This window comes from Diplotaxodon limnothrissa, linkage group LG7 (genome assembly GCF_057381915.1).
Source record: "Diplotaxodon limnothrissa isolate DT_005_m linkage group LG7, D_limnothrissa_male_GT1.1, whole genome shotgun sequence".
Lineage (NCBI taxonomy): Eukaryota > Metazoa > Chordata > Actinopteri > Cichliformes > Cichlidae > Diplotaxodon > Diplotaxodon limnothrissa.
This window is the reverse complement of record NC_140602.1, coordinates 49273146-49290770: the sequence shown is the minus strand read 5'-3', so window position 1 is coordinate 49290770 and position 17625 is coordinate 49273146. Positions and strand designations below refer to the sequence as shown.

Sequence of the window (17625 nt, the reverse complement as noted above, 5' to 3'; positions counted from 1 at the left end):
TCTTTGTTTTTCTGTACTACCGTGCGCACATGCAGTTTTTTGCTTTTCTTTTGAATGCACATTTGGGACTGAACCTGGAAATAAAATGCCACCTTTGGCCCACTTTTATTTAACCCTGATTACACATACTGCCTCAGCTGTAACATAAGGTTGTTAAAGAGTCACTAACTAATCATAAAAAAAGATCAGGTTGTGGGGATGCCACTACAAGTAGTTAGTTTTATCCGTAATGCATGATTTTCACATGTCTCCAGATGTGCTTGTCTATCGCCAGCTGTTTTCACACACAGTCAAGCTGACACAGCTGTGCAGCTCTGTGAGTCTGTTTGAAGAGACAGTAAACTATGTTGATTTTGCAGTGTTGATTCCCCAGTGGCCCCTCTGTAGTGAAATGTTACAAAAGAGCAAGCAGTTTTGTATTTTGTGTCTTTTACCCTCCACACTATAAAATCGTAAGAGAAGTTTTAGAGAGTATCGAGGAAGGCTGATGCTGATGGCACTGGCCATAAAATTAATGTTCCAATGAAACCGGAGATTCTGACTTTTATACACTGTTCTTAGATTATGTTTGTGGACTGAACCCAGGAAGAACTTGAAACTTTTATTCCATTGTGTGCTTAAGTGATAATGTCAGGGCAAAATGCTACAGTGGTAATTAAAAACATAAACCAGGATTTAAATAGCACTGAGATGGGCAAATAAATGAGATTGCCTCTAACTAGGCTATTATTTCTAAATATGTTATTGATGAAGCTCCTCATTGCTAAATGAAAAATGTTGCAGTATCTGTACATAAGGACCCTTATCCTCATGAGAAATTGTAATAACTGTGATTAAATCAATATTAAAACCATTAGGCATCTGATGCTGTTGAGGGCTATAGAAAGTATTTGGTTTTTAAAGTCACAGTGCAGCACTGTACAACTACACAATGATTGTAACACTTTGTGCTCCCAAAGGAAGGATGGAGGTGTTTTTCCTACCTTAGAGTAAACTGAATTTAGATTTGAAACATCCTCGGGAGATAGAATTACACTGAACATTTAATCGTCTTTATTTCTTTCCACAAACTTTGCCAATCTAGTTTAAAACATTTTTTCGCCTGGATTGTGTCACTGTTTTTGTCTTGAGAACAATTAACATTGGATTTTAAAAACAAACAAAAAAAAGGAAGAAAGAAAAAAGCTAAATCTCACTGTCCTTTTCGTGAAGTTAGTGTTTTGTATTTGTCGGATTTAAGAAGCCATGATACGCTTGAAAAACAATGAAATGTTTGGAGGAATGTCACCAATTACTGATATGCTGACAGCAGTGTGATAGCACATCCTGTATCATGTCCTGTCGAGAGCCTAGACAACATTGCCTGTGACTGCAGGATGTTTTTGTGGGATGAGCCATATCACTGGGGGATAATAGCGCTTTACTGCAGATTGCATTGTAAGAGAATCAGCATCTGGTCAGCATCTGAGAAAGTACGTCACCAGCTTGACAGCTTGGCTCAGTGTCACAGCTCTTGTTGACCTCCCATAGCTGACCCGAAAACATGTGGCGACAGCAGCGTTTTATCTGTAACGTCTTGCAGCATTTTTTAACGATCTTACGTGACAGCTTGTTAGTTGAAAAAGCTTCTTTTTTTCTCTCTCCACCAGATTTCAAACAATTTGTAACAAACTTAACATAATTAAAATACTTATACAAACTGATAACATTTTATGGAGGAATGCCCAGCTTCTGACATGACACTATACAATTATTGCATGGAGTAACTGATGGGTAGTAGAAGAAGAAATTCCTGTAATCCTCAGCAAACAGAAAGGCTCATTTATTTCAAAAGGAAGGTTCCTTGATCATCACTGGAAGAATTCGCAATAACAAACTGATATTACTGATACTAATGTGAGTTAAATTCCGCTGTGGTCATTAAAATTATTGCCATTGTTATTTCCTTTTTTCTTTCCATCCTGCCTTTGAGGCCTTCCCTGTCTGTCGTGACTAACTTGCCTCCTTTTATTTCTGTCGTTTCCCTTCACGCTATTTTTGATCGCACGTCAATCAAATATTTATGTAGAAAGACTGATGACTCCCTCAGGCTTCCTCGGCTTTCACCAACCACCCCCCCCCTTTCCTTGTGACGCAAAAGCTTATTTTGGTCAGATGCTATGTTATGCCAAACATCTGTTGAATGTGTTCACCTCTAGTTGAAGGACCAATTGGCATGGTAGTTGTAGTAATGTGCTGAACAGTTAAAGAAACACTGATGACCGCCCAAAACGCATAAGAGCTGTTAATTTTAGAGTGTTCATTTAAAACTTCAATGTAAAACTTCAGATACAGCTAACTGAAATATTCAGAGCAAGGCAAAAAGTTAATCTGAAATTGAAATTAGGGGTGGGCGGTATAAACGGTATACGGTAGAAATGATATAAATTTGGCCAAAGGTAGAGATTTTGACTACACCGCTCTACCGCGATAGCGCATATTGATGGTGTCATCAAGCTGTGCCTGTTTTGGTCGAAAACATTGCAGCGGCTGCAAACAACATCATCTGCAAATTATGCCGTGCCACAGTCATAGCAAAGAGATTAAGCACTTTTGGAATATGGGGAAAGCCAAAAACTGCGCTTCCTCCACATCTGTACCATTAATTCATTAATGCCGAATTCTCTCACAGATGCTCTATTACCATGTTGTTGCAGTATATTAATGACTAACCTCGTATTGTGGATGGATTATCTCAGTTGTTCTCCTGACTGAAGTTTGGTCCGTTTACAACACCCTTCCATGCAATTGCATTTGTCCCTAACCACCAGAAACCCTCACCTTAACTTTTATCGAGTGGAAAAAAGTTCGTCGTTCAGCTTCACTGTGCTAATGTTATGCTAATATAGCTGTGTCACTAGCGATCACGTAGGACATCATTATATACCACCTAGTTCAACTTCAGTAACCCTACAAAAGTCACTGCTGTCTTCATTTATGTTGGAAGCGATAGCAGAGCTGTACATTAAAATTTTGTCAGAAATCTCTCAGTCAGAACATGCTATACCATGTTTAGGTAGAAACTAGTGAGCTAACTTCCTGCTAACTTTTAACTCTGTTGAATTTAATAAATTCTGTTTTCATGGATCCCTGGATGTTAAACTTAATTGTTACACCTGGTAAAGCAGCAACGCTGATCATTTTATTAAAGATGAAAGAATTTAGACAGTTTTTAACTCTCAGTGATGCCATAGTGTTCGTTTGACTTTGGGACCTGAAGCTGACGTTTTAGACCCAGATTACTCCGCGAGGCTCCTGACTACATTAGCCGTAATGCTCCAACAATCCATCAAGCAGTGCGCCTTCATAGCTTACCAAAGTCGTACTAAAACATTTTTTGACAGATTACTGCGCGCTGTGTGCTACGTAAAATTGGTTCGAGGTCAATAAGCACAACCAGAATTCATAGATAAGGGACACTGTCGATTTTTGAGAAAATTAAAGGATTTTAAGTGTGCCTTATATTGTGTAAAATACGTTATACAGAAGAAAATAATATATCGTGGTATATATCGTTACTGCACATGTATGGCGTTATTTTTGTGCCACTATTCTGAGCGCATGTAAAAAAAGTTTTATAACCTTGATATGTAAAAATGTGCTCAATAAATAACAATTAAAAAAAGAAACCATGGGCTCCAGGTTTATTTTGGGCTCAATCTTTAATGAATTTCTATCTAGGCTGAGTTGTTCTTCTCTACTTGAGTGCTCCAAGAGCTAAAGAAGAAAAAAAGCACTGCACCTCTTCAGTGCATTCAGTGCCACACAATGAATGGAGAACAGCTAATTTTGAAGAAATAGGTTATACCAATCCAATGACATCACTGGCCAAATAAAAGAAAATGTTATTTCAATTAGGGCTGGGCGATATGGCCTAAAATCCATATCACGGTATAATGTGAATCATGTGTATGGCGTTATTCTGAGCGCAAGTAAAAACAATTTGAGCGCACGTAAAAAAAAGTTTGCAGGTGCAAGTGTTGCATTTTGAGGAGAAATTTATTTCGAGCAAAGAAAAGCTAAATTTGAGTGAACAAAATTCATTGCTGCGTGCAAAAATGTATTTCAGTGTTTGCTATTATCCACACACACACACAATAGCAGCCCCTGTCGCTCAGTTTTTGCATTAGCGCTTGCTTGCAATGTGCTGCTTGCGCTCTCGAAATTTCTGCCCGTGCGCGTTCAACTCTTTCTGTGCACCGTTATATTTGTGCCACAAAGCCAGCCAATCACAGACTTGGATGCAAAAAAATCTGATTATAACCTATTTCTTCAAAATTAGCTGTTCTCCATTCATTGTGTGGCACTGAATGCACTGAAGAGGTGCAGTGCTTTTTTTCTTCTTCAGCTCTTGGAGCTCTCAAGTAGAGAAGAACAATTCAGCCTAGATAGAAATTCATTAAAGATTGAGCCCAAAATAAACCTGGAGCCCATGGTTTCTTTTTTTAATTGTTATTTATTGAGCACATTTTTACATATCAAGGTTATGAAAGCCTACTCTTAACAATCTTAGCAATCCCTATTCCTAAAGCCTTCCCCTACTTTCTTATTCATGCAAAACATAATATAAACTCCATTATTTCCCATTGGCCCAGACGAGGAAACAGCAGTGTCTAGTCGTTGGGATGGATGTATATATTTATACCTTGTATGGAGCCAGATTCCAGCCGACCGTGGTGACGCACAAAGCTAAAAAAGGTCCCATTTCCTGGCCCCACACAGGAAGCAAAGGAAAGACCTTGGCTCCAACAGGGTTGTGCAACTGGCCTCGTGGACACTTAACCATAATAAACATTTCTTTTTAACAGGGCCCTGCTAGGAGAATAGGGGGAAAGTTGGGTGTGGAGGGTAAGAAAAAGTATAATGAGATTGATGGCCAAATATGTTTGATCTAACTAATTCTAAGCAGACAAGAGGTAAATAAAAATACAGGCAAAGCTGACTCATACAGTTCTGTGTAATCATAGCAACGGGTAGTGGACATGCCTTTTAGGACCTGATTTTGCTCTGTGCTTTCTGAAAATTGCATTAAATGAAGGTAATGAATTTGTTTTTTGCCTTTTCTCTCCAGACAAACCAAAACTCCACAATTACACTACACAATGCCAAGGAACCAAGTTTTCAGAGAAATTTCCATTTGATACAAGGTTTACCCTCCGAAGAGGAGGAGCTGATCAAATGGGCAACAGAGACGTTTGGGGGTGTGACTTCATTCACTACTCTTAGTAATGTGGATCATATCACATCAACAGGAACACAAGGTGAGAGACATTTGTGTAAAGGTGATTTTGGGTTAATTTTTATTACAATCATCTTCTAAACCATCCATTTACTTGTAAGGCATGGAAATGTGCCATACACACATTATGAAATAAAGATGAAGATCTCGCTCTCTCTCCCATATATATATATATATATATATATATATATATATATATATATATATATATATATATATATATATATATATATATATATATATATATATATATATATAGATACATCAGATCACAGAAGAACAGCAAAAAGGTTTCTTATCTGTCTCTAAAATTGTGTTTTGAATGAACTTTGAAACTGTGTGGGTTTTTTGTATTTAGGATATGCTATCTGCATCTGTGTTTGGTCTAAAACAGCATGTTTGGATGCTGAAGAGAACAAAGTAATTACAGTCAGCACATCATGCAGCTCCAGCTTACATAACTCAGGAGAGAGTCTGCATTATAGTAATCAAGGCTGGATGCGGTGCTGTTTCTGGTGCTCTATAGAGAGCATTCATCACTAACCTTCTTTTATCTGAAGTATGCATAAAAACACTTTCTGATGAAATAACTGCAAAAAGTAATGTGTGCACCAAAAAGCTGTTTTGAGTCGAACATTTTCATAGGCAAGTTTTCTATTACTGAATGTCATCTGTGCACTGATTTCCAATGCTTTTCATACACATTTGTAGGTGGACAAGCCAGAGGAATTAAAAGCAAAACAAACAGCTGCGACAGATTTTTTAAAAACATTTTATTTTGTTTTTTTTCTATAAAGCTGTATGCAACAAGCACAACATGTTAAAATCTTAAGTAGTCTGAGAAAATCTTGAGCTTGGCTAAAGTGTTGAGGACTAATCAACATATTTTTTTAGTGCTGACAAGATGTCATTACATATGGCAGAACATTTGGAAAGAGAAGCAATTGAGAAGTGACCATTGATGCTGAAGATGGAAGCACAAAACAACACAGATTCAAAGTGAACATTCACGGATGACTAAAAGCTGGACATTAGGAATATTATGGGATGTTACTGCCATCAGCAGTAGCAGCAGGATGCTCAGTGCAAGCACAATTATTTCCTAGCAAAGCCTCCTTAAGGCAGTCTGAGCCAACACAGAGCTCTTAGATGGATTTAAAAAGAAGTGAACAGTGGTGGGGCTGAAATAGCGACAGCTGCTTGTGCTCCATTCCTATTATAATTTTGAGTATTTTTAAGGATTTATGTTTGAATCTGTCTTCATGATTCAATGTCCTTCTCTGTGATTTCCAACATGTAATGTGTTACAGTACGAGGGAGCTCAGCTTCCCTTTCAAGCAGTGCTTTCTCTCATTGAAAATGCCGTATTTAAATTGTAAGCAAAAGGATGTTTTCAGCCTGCTTAGTTTTAGCTAATGTTGTAACTGAGTCATGCTTCACAAGGGCATGATAATTACTCAAGCAGTGGAACATTTTACATTTCTATTTTGTTGTATCATTTGGCCTTGCCTGCATTGGGGTGTTAGGTGCATTTGCGTAGGCCTTGTTGTAGGTGTTTGAAAAGTCTGTGCAATGACACACAACAATATGTTGCTGAGACGCGGGCTCGCCGAGTAGCAAGAGTAGAAAATGTGTGCATGTCCTTCGGGATTCGTCAATGTCAAATTTGAAATGTGATTTCAAATTCATGTCATGCTATTGCTTTTGCAGAAGACAAGTGTTAAGCAATGATAATGAAGCTACTTTTGAATTATAGTTAGAAGAGCTACAGACAAGATTTTAAGTAATTAGAAGAAGACTGCTCCAATCCTCTGTGCAAATGGAGCAATGGCAGCCAGCTTGAATTTGACTTGGTCACAGATTGCAATAATTTGTAGCATTTAATAAAAGTGTGGGGAAAAGCAACCCTGTCCTATAGAATGAGCCATTTTTCCCCATGTGTTTTGGTTCCAAACACACATTAAGTATTCTTGGCACACACCGCTTGCCCATTAGTGTGATGATGCGGTGTCAGGAGCTGTGGGAAACGTGAAACGTATTTCAACCCACAATTCAGCCATAGTGTTCTAAAACTTTTGGAGCACTGTAGCAAGTTACACCTTTGAACCACCTGTGTGTATCTTCAAAACTGCTGCTGGAGTATGTTTAACAGCAGTAAATGATAGGTGTTAATGTTCCTCCCAAAGCAGGTTAGTCCTTGGTTAGAGATTAGCTCATCAGTGTCTTTCTTGAACCATTGGACGACCAATGATAGAAAGTAATTGTTTTATGGTTTTACAGGAACCAAGCCAGGCTCTCCAATCTGTACACTTGAAATTGAAGATCTCCTGGAGAAGCATTTCATGAAGATTCAATCAAATCCAATCACATTTTGCTTCCCACAGCAGCAGGCCTCAAGTCCTGAAACTGAGCTTCATATTATAAACATCGCAGAGAATTCCAGCATTCGGTAAACCTTAATATAAAATGCTTTTTTTTAGCTATATTTACTGGCAAAATCTTTCTTGTGACATTTCATTTTTTATTGCAGCAATGTATCCCTGCACGTGCGTGCAAAGAAGCAGACCCGCGTGTTCATGAGGGGTCCTCAGGGCACCATGTGGACCTTCATCAATCCACAACACACTTCATTTGCTGTAAGCATACATATTAAAGTCTCAAACTTCAAGAAGTATTTATGGCATGCACCATGTGTGAGATATTATTTATTAAGATCAAAAAGACTTCAGGTATTTAAGTTATCATGTCTACCTCTACATTGTTACTGATTTATCTTAACCTGTCCTCATTTTCTTCAGTCTAACAATGAAATAACGCTGAATCATGCCTCAGCCTCGCACAAAATACCCCCTGCGTTGACACTGACTAGTGATACTGCATCAGATGTGCAAAGGATGGCTTTGTACCATTTTAAAGTCCCTACTTTTGCCAGCTATACTGAATTGAAATTAAAAGAATCGAGGATTTCACTGGTTCTAAAGAAAAACGAGAGCCCAACAGGTAAGACAATAAAATGAAAGCATTCTTCTTGTTTTATGTTGGAAGCTTTAGCAAAAATAGAATAGACTGAGTATTGCAAAATACAATAACCTCCCCAAAAAATACATGTTACCAAACCCAGAGACTGTACTGTATCAGTAGGATAATGACAGCAATAACAAATTAAATATTAACATTCTTGCATTTGGTGTGTATATATATATATATATATACACACATACATATATATATGTATATATATATGTATGTGTGTATATATATATATATATATATATATATATATATATATATATATATATATATATATATATATATATATATATTTTACTATGCTGTAATTTGAATGGTCATTTAAGTTCTCAGTAACAGAGCTACTCTTGTTTTTCAGAAAGAATCCAAGAACATCAACAGTGATACAGTTGTTTCATGCAAAAAAAATTTGTTGACCTATTTTAATTTAATTTCTCGCTCAGTTGCACCAAGCGTTCCGGCACCAGGCAATCCTGTTGCGACAAATTCCCCCACTCAAATCCCCATGGTGATAATGCTGTACACCTCTGCAGACTATCAGACGCCCATAGACTTTAACACCAAAATCCAGACCGACAAGAGAATTTTTGCAGAGGTAAAACTCTCTTTACCTTTTTAACTGCATTTATTCACTGCTTAAATAAGTGATAGGCAATGTTTTTGTCTTTGTGGTCTTTTTTTAATTATTACAGGGATGACACCCATCACACAGTTACTGCTTTTAGTTAACTGCAGTCCGCAAACTGAATTAAATAGGATTTTTTTCTATCTAAATATAAATATTTTACGATGCAACAAAAAGGCTTACTGTTTAACATATCAGATTGTCCTTCATCCTCTAATGCACATTGAACTTATCATCTTTGTTTTGAATTCTTTTCTGTTCTCTGCAGATTTCTGGAAACACTTTAGGGAGTCTAGTCTTGACTTGGAAGGTGACCAAATGTATTTTGCGATCCAAAGGCTCGTGCCTTGCAGAGAAAAACTTGCCCTTCTTTCCAGTGGACTGCCCCTCAAATTCTTGTCCTAACAGAGCTCGATTCGCCTTCTCCATAGAGCAGCTTCAGGAGCTTTCATCCACCACATGGGACATGGAATGTGATGTCAGCTTTTGTTATACTGAGGTAAGGATTTATCAACCACTTTTAATGTTTCACATCAACACAACACTTTACAGTTTTAATGTGTTTAACTCAGTCGCTCTGAATTCAGAAAATCTGCCTGTATGACAAACCTATGGACACTTTTGGGTGAGCTGTGTTTCTGCTTCTTCCCTAGCAATGTGCATATGGAGGAAAAGCCAGCAGGAATTTGGAATTTACCCAACCATGCCCAGAAACCCCAAGTGAGTTCAGTTTAAACTCCAACATGTGGATGAATTATTTTTTTTTATTTCATTAAATTAATAAAAAATAAAGTTGCAAAAAAAAGTCCCAATGTCCCCTTGAGTTTAAAATTAATTTTTGACAGATGAATGTTTTATATTTAACTCTCTAAGAATAAACTCTCCAAACTCTAAGCAGAAATACCAAAACTTTTAAATTACCTTTTATGCCTTCAGGACTTAATTGCTAGTCTGGTGCTTGGTCAGAGTGTTGTTGCTTGCTGCAATAATTTTCATTCCTATTATTGCTTTCAGTGCAAAACAAATGCTGCACAGGCTGTTGTCATAACAGTGGATATGCAGTGAGGCACGTAAGGGGTTGTGGGGCAGGCCCTCGTCCTTTAGGAAGGTCTGCAGACTGACCTTGTGGCCACAATCAAAAATAATGACCCTCGGGGGAGGGGGGTGAAGTCCTTTGTGTTTCCAAGGGGTTTGACTGCGCTGCTGTCCTAACATAGGCACTGAGCTTTGTGCTATTGTCAGATCAACACAGTTGACTCAAACAAGAAAAGATGTCTTTCTTGAAAGAAAGTACCGTCACCACACGTTATGATTAATTTCTAGGAAATTTCAGATGAATCAATTTCTAAACAAGAAGACACAAGGAAGCAGAAGCTGATTAAATGGAAGGACACATGAAGTGTCTTTGTAAAACTTGTAATTTGTTTGTTCATGCCTTAAGCTGCCTTTATGCTTCCTGTCCTTTTAGAGAAGAAAGATAAAGGTTTTTATGTCAGTATTGCAGGGGAAGCTGCCTAAACTACTCATCCATGCTTCCCTGTGTCCTGGTTGTCCTCTTCCTTGATTCTCTCTGCATTTCTTTGACTTATATGGTTTAAAGAAATGTCTATTTTTTTTGGAGACCAGGGTAAATTGAGAGATCTAACTTGAAAGTAACACACTTGTTTGGTACGTCTGTTCACTTCATTAGCCAGTGTCAGACATACAAGGGTTATTGTATACTAGCTGCACTAGCAGACTGCAGTCTGCTGCAAGCCTTCACTGGGCAGGACTATGAACTCCATTCAGCAATCTTTCCTGTTTGGTAGTTTTCATACAGAGGGCTACAGGGAGTCTGAGCGCAGGCATGCTGCCTCTCTCCTCCTCTCCACCTGCGCTGAAGCTTCTGCTTCCTCCTCTTGTTTATTCAGCTTTGCTGTCAAAGTCTCACTTATACAAACTAGCACACCAATTGATAATAGAAAAAAACGTCTCCAGGGAAAACCTACTTAGGTTGCTGTGATGTTTTTCACTCATTTAGGAATGTCCTTCGCTGTGAAATCAACAAACTGGGTTGACTGCCTGGAATGCAGTCAGCCCAAATGCCCACAAGATGTCACTGTGTCAGTGCTCTGGTTCACATTATATGTGAAATGACACACATAAACACACACACACCCACTGAGAATTTCTGCATTAATTTAGAGTTAAATGTGTCTTGGCCTTATGACGACTTTATGCAGACACGATTCAGCTTCACACAGATATTAGTCAAATGACCATACTGTGTTAAGTAGGATTACGTTTTTGCAAAGCAAGCTCCTGCTTTCTGGTTATGTTCTGATGAGGTTTTATGTTTTGTGCATTAGTGCTTAGCATGTTCAACCCAGACGCAGAAGGCAGCAGAAGGCAGGTGAGAAACTCATGGAAAGGTGATGATTAGTTTCCTCCTACTGCTCTGGATACTTGTGGGAAAATCTCTACAGGCAGCAGTAGAGGGGAAGGAGGGAAAGCCGGTATTTACGCAGTGGTTTTCTTGATAGATAACACATAACATACTGCCTCTGCTCTTGTGGGGACTTCTAACAGCTCACATGGTTTGGGACAAGGTTGTTTATTTGCAGCCTTGAAAAGCTTCACTACATTCCCAGATATTGATTTTGGTGCAAATTCTGTAAACAATTTGACAGTTAATTCAGGCCAGTCAGATGGATACTGAACAAATCAAAGTTTAGATCTAAGCAATAAGTTTTTAACATTGTTTGTCATTGGAAATTTTAATACATTTAAGAACATCTGTTTATTTTCCCATCTTCAAATGAGAGTTAGAGTTTACTGTGATGTTTGAGAGAAGGGAAGAACTGTCAGTGATCTGCTGTGCAGCCTTTTTGAAAAGATGTCTTTCTCAAGGCTGTTAATTTCTAGCTTTGCCAGCCCACTAAAACTAGAGAAAAAAATTGCTAGGCTGTTACAATATGTACAGTCTGGTTGATTTGTGGGTAATGATATTTTTTGTCATTTTGCCTCTATAAACTACCACAGTGGATTTTAAATCAAACACTCAAGATATTTCCACCCTTGAGATGATCCATTAGGCTTTACTGCAGCCACCTTCAGTTGCTCCGTGTTTGTCGGTCTGCCTTCAGTTTGGTATTTAATAACTAAAGACCACGCTCTGCTGGGTTGAAGAATATTCCGTTTCTTTGCTCGGAGAAACTCTTGCTTTCACTTTGTGTTTTAGGTCATCATCCATTTGCACTGTGAAGTGCCATCTGATCAGTTTTGCGGGGCTTGAGTGAATCTGAGTACAGCACGACACAATTCAGAATTTAGAACTGCTATCAGCAGACCCAGTTTCACTGACGGCTGTAGATGCAATAGCACGGCCTCCACAGTTTTTGACAGATGATGCGGTTCAGATCATGAGCTCTCTCTCTCGCCTTCTCCATAAATTTCTCTTCCCATCAGTTTTGTACAAGTTAATCTTAGCTTCATCTGTCCAACGAATCCCCCCCCCCCAGAACTCTGCAGGGTCTTTTTGATGTTTTCTGGCAAAGTCTAACCTTGAGTGCAACCAGTACTTTGCACCTTATTGTAAACCGTCTGTATTGTAATTCATTCATTTTTAATTCATTGGACAATTAACTGACAAGCAGGCCAGGTGAGACCAGAGAGTGAGCAAAAATGTACAGAATGGCTTTAATACGAGGTTAGCACTTTTTGCCTCACCACAAGAATGTCCCGAGCTGGACTTCACCATCTGGCTGGGGTCTTTCTGTGTGCCTTTCGCCTTCTGGTTGCAGGGATAGGCTTGTGCAACCCTGATAAGCATAAGAGAATGGATGGATTCACACAGTCAATGCAATACTTTTGTTAAACCCCTTTGAATTAAAGCAGAAAATCTTCTCTTCAATCACATTTAAATTTAATTGATTTTTTTTTAAGTTTAAAAATCCATTGTGGTAGTGTACAGAAAGATTTTCATTTTCCAAGTATGCTGGACGTCTGATGTGCCCCGGTACATATTCATTCAGAGCTGCTTTGAGGGAAAGTATTTTATTTTTATAACTACTGGTTCAAGGTTATAGGTTATTTAATATATTTTGTTAGCCAAAAAGTCTCTTGTGCAGTGGAAGCCAGCTCATGGCATGCTCAGAAAACTTTAGAAATTGCAAAGTTGGTTATTAATCAAAGTTCGTATGGCTACATTGGAACAGGACAAATTCAATTTTCTTTAAAAAAAATTCTGACTCACCCAAAACATTGGCTGTAGTTTTGGGAGGTGATAAACAGCACTGTATGTAAGCTCTATTGATTTCCAGAAGGTGTTTTAGTAGATGCATAGATAGTCTGCCAGCTTCAGGAGTGGATGGAAAGAATTATGGCAATTATCATTAAGTCCAATGTGGAGCGACTCTGGCGTGCATTAAGGTTAAGTAGCACTTAATTTTGAAACACAGAGGCTGTTTTGGATATAGATGGCACGATTATTATTGTTAATATAGTACTTTATGTTGAGGCATGAACTATTGGCAAGTCATGGAAAAATGTCCAGTGTATTGAATGTCTGTCAGATTATGGGTTTGAAATTTGATGGTTTCATAGAGATGTAAATTATAACTGTGTACTTTACAGAACTAGCCTCTCATTTCAGGGAGTTCATAAACTTTAACTAGTTTTTTTCTATTACAGAGGATATGGAATAGTAACTTTTAAGCATCACACATAAATGTACGAACAGCAGCTCACTAGAACATATAATAGAGATGCTCTCTAAGGACACACATGGGTTAGTTGGGGTGAATTCTTTATTGAACTAAGAAGATTACATTGTAGTCATCGTGATTCACAGTGCAGATTTAGGACAAACCCAAATTAAGAACATATTTTCAGATGGAAAATCAGTTAAAGTGGTCAAAAAATCTCTGTGTGCAGAGTTAAGTTCAGTTACATAAAAAATACCAAGTACATTGGTCTTCCTGAAAAGAAAACACTTGCTATGTGGCTATGTGATTTTGGTTTTGGTTAGAGTGAATAGATAGAATCTGTGTTTGTGTTGTAATAGAGATAATCTAATCTACATATTCTACTTGTGTGCATTATATAATGAACCTATTGCATGACTGATTTTATTTGGTATAGAGGAAACAATTCTGTCTGTGTACTACCAAACCTTTACAATGTGAAGATGCAATGTTATTAAAAGGACACACCATAGCTTGTAAGAAGAACATGTATTTTATGCCACCATATAAATTGTTGTATATCACATGCTTTTGATTGATTGTCCAGTGTAATCCTGCTGGAGCACAACAAATAGGACTTTTCAGTGGTTCTTTGGAGAAATTATTATATTTTATTATTATATTATATATTATATTCAAGCTGCATTACAATATAAAAGGAGGATTTTGGGTTTCCAAAATTTTTTTAAATCGTGTTCGATTGAACGTAATTGTAGTTGTAGCAGTTGTAGTAAATCTTTTTCTTTCTTTTTTTTTTTAAATTTAAGCTTGCATACATTGTTTTTGCATGTCTGCTTTTCAGCCCGACCATGCATTAACGGCCTGTCTGGAGTTCTGGGTATTGCCTTTGGAGGGTTCCTGATTGGGGTATTACTTGTTGGAGCGCTGTGGTTTATCAAAATCAAAACAGGTAAATTGATGAGTGAGGACAGAATGTTTGGACTCCAGAATAGATCTGAATTGACGTATGTCTGAATTTGAAATTGTCCAATTCTCCTTAATTCAGGGTACCCAACTGGACTGGAGATGAATTCAACTGTAGTCAATATTCCTGGTAAGGACTCTTATTTTTTAATAATTCTTTTTTATTTTTAGCAGGTTCTTATTGGCTTGTTTTTCCTTTCCACAGGATGTCCTTGCTCAGGAGCAAAGCGACAACCTGTTTCTACTAACCCATCCCCCTCTGAGAACAGCAGTGCCAATGCTAGCATTGGAAGCACCCAGAGCACACCTACCAGCAGCATGGCTTGAGAATGTGGTATTTTCACCCAGCAGGGCCACCATCCTCCTTCAAATTTACCTATACGGGTTTTGTGCTTCTTCTTCTTCTTCTTTTTTTTTTAAATCGGTGCCTCAAAAGCATTTGTTACATTCCTACTTCTTTAGATTCTCCTTTAAAAAGCACAACACATATCTTTGGCATAACACCTCTGAAACGGATGTGATCTGGGAGCTTGTAATTGGCGGTGGGGAGGGCTAAGCGATGGTAACCAAAGTTTAATCAATGGCTTCTGACGTTCACCTCTGCTACTTCTCTGTAAAGTCAAGCTCTAAGACAGGAAGTTAAAGAGGGCAAAAGAAAAAAAATAAATTGGCTTGCAGCAACAGGAAAAACAAACCATATCCCCACAAGAGCTAACAGGAAATTCACTGCATTCCTTCCAACGAATATGTGCTTGTGTGATGGCAGCACAATAATAGTCAGACAGGAGACAAAACCAGTCAAAAGACATACTTTAAACAGATGAAAAGCTGTTGTGCGCTCACATCAAGCTACAAAAATATGAGGGGCTGTTTGCTAGGTCAGTCTAGTCAGCAGCATTTTGCAGACTGAAAAGATCAACGTGTTTGGATCTCAGACAAGTCAACAAAATGCTTATTTCAGTGGCTATTTTTCTTAAATAAAGTTTAAGGTTAATGATTAACAGCTACCTCTTATTATTTAGTCTAGACCTAAGTTTAAACTTAGATATCTGTAGTGAATTTCATTTTCTTTCTTTCTTTCTTTTTTTATAAATTCTGTGTCACTTTAGGTGAATCTTAAAATGACTGTTTCGGTCATATGTAGCCTATGAAACAAAGTTATGGTGCCATTTTCCTGCTATTAATAGATGAATCAAAGCTGCTGTACTAATGTGTTTTGGAAGATATATTTACTAATTGCTCAAGAAGTACAATCAAAGTTATCATTTATGGCTCACAGGTTGCAATTAATACTGAATCATTAAGACGTCAGTACCTTTAGTTGTCCAAAGTGTCACATGTAGAGACGTATGGCTGTATTCAGAACTGAATAGTATGGCTGTAATTAGGCGTTAGTTCTAAAACACTACAATATCCGTTCTAATGAGAGTCATCAATCACCACGTCTATCACCACGGCCTGACAATTTGCTGTACTTTTTTCACAACAACATTTTTAAATTACATTTTGGTGTTTTCAGGGTGGTGTAATCATCACCCAGTAGAATTAAGCGCACTGTTTATAGTGTTAACAGTATATTGTACTTACATTTGAATACTTGACATGAAGACCAGCTGACCTTCTTATATTCAGTGTCATTTGATTCAAAATGTAGGCAGTAATTTTCTGCACTATTTTTTGATTGGAGATGAGTGCACAGGGTGTGAAAGGGCTTTTGTCATTAAACTGATGCTGTGGATCACGAATGCATCAGAGATTTTGCATTAAAGAAAAAAAACAGCTATTGTTACCCATGCCATGACCTTGCTTTAGGTGGGAAGTACAGGCTCAATGAAAAGGTGATCATTTTTTAAAATAATAAATATAAGTGCTAATGTAATACATTAAATGTTTTGTTTTTTTAATGTGAAAAAAAGAAAGAATCCAGTCTAAGGCAAATGTTTGCTTTAAATGAGATGGCTGTGCTCGAATGTGCCTACGTGTATGTAAATTTGCCCCTGAAAACAGCTCCCCCCACTTATCCTTTGACCTTTAACTTTTTAACTTTAACGGCCTACTTAAATCAGCTCTGAACACAGCCCATTGTGACTCTGCAGTTGCAATTGCAACTGTACTGTACGACCATATTCTGAATGTATGTTTATGTATCAAAATTTGAATTCAGCTCCATGCATACTATTATAAAAATTCAAATCTTTATTTTTTTTTTCATTTGTCACATGACCTGTGTGAAGATATGGAAGCTGTCATTTGCAAGAAATTAGTTTGTGGTTATCAATATTAACTTCTGCTTTCCACATTTAATAGGCTGCATCAGCCACTGCCTGGCTAATGTTAGACTTATGCTGCATATTTGCATGATGAGGATGTTAAGGGGGGGGGGGGGGGGGGGGGGTGTGTCTACAACTGTAAAGTGACGGTTGATCCGTGAACCCACTTTTTTATTTTAATGTACAAATGTAAATGAGTTTAGTATTTTATTGCCACTCTTTTACCTCTAAAATATTGCCATCGCACATCAACTCTGGGGTAGGTAAGCAAATAAATACCGGTAATTTAGCATTTACAGTACATTGCATCAACACAAGTAGTAAAACTGTGATATGTCAAACTTTATGATGACAAACACTCTCTCACACACACATATATATGATGTATATATAAAAAGTACACCCTTACTGTTTACTCAGGAATTAAGAGCGGAAGTAGCAGCCAGATTGCTGCTAGTCAAATGCACTTGATTAACTGACCATCAGTAAGTGTGACCACCTCTGTAAAAGCAGTAGTTCTGGCGATTTGGTCAGCAATCAGCTTTGTTTTAAAATGCCACTGTTTTCCAGTAAATTCACAGCAAAGGGAGAGAGATCGCACAAAAACTAAACATCTGTAACTCTTCAGGCCTCACTTAGCATGTTACAATTCATGAAGATACAACTAGAAAAAGACTGAACTAAAATAGCATGTCACGAGAAAGCCTCTTTACTAAAAAGAACTGGGCGGGAGGTATAACGTTTGCTTTTCTTACATCTGAGCAAACCACAAGA

General features: G+C 37.7%; 1 protein-coding gene across 2 annotated transcripts in view; it reads left to right on the top strand.

The window, feature by feature from the left end:
• eng (endoglin) overlaps positions 1-16966 on the top strand; it is a 51604-nt gene extending 34638 nt beyond the window's left edge. For both annotated transcript variants that reach the window (XM_085359812.1, XM_085359811.1), the window contains exons 5-14: positions 5111-5300; positions 7559-7727; positions 7809-7914; positions 8077-8278; positions 8752-8903; positions 9202-9432; positions 9587-9653; positions 14460-14567; positions 14664-14711; positions 14787-16966. In XM_085359812.1, coding sequence (XP_085215938.1) covers positions 5111-5300; positions 7559-7727; positions 7809-7914; positions 8077-8278; positions 8752-8903; positions 9202-9432; positions 9587-9653; positions 14460-14567; positions 14664-14711; positions 14787-14908 — 1395 coding nt within the window. In that variant the 3' untranslated portion in view covers positions 14909-16966. The remainder of the gene's footprint in view (positions 1-5110; positions 5301-7558; positions 7728-7808; positions 7915-8076; positions 8279-8751; positions 8904-9201; positions 9433-9586; positions 9654-14459; positions 14568-14663; positions 14712-14786) is intronic.
• The last annotated feature ends 659 nt before the right edge of the window (positions 16967-17625 follow it).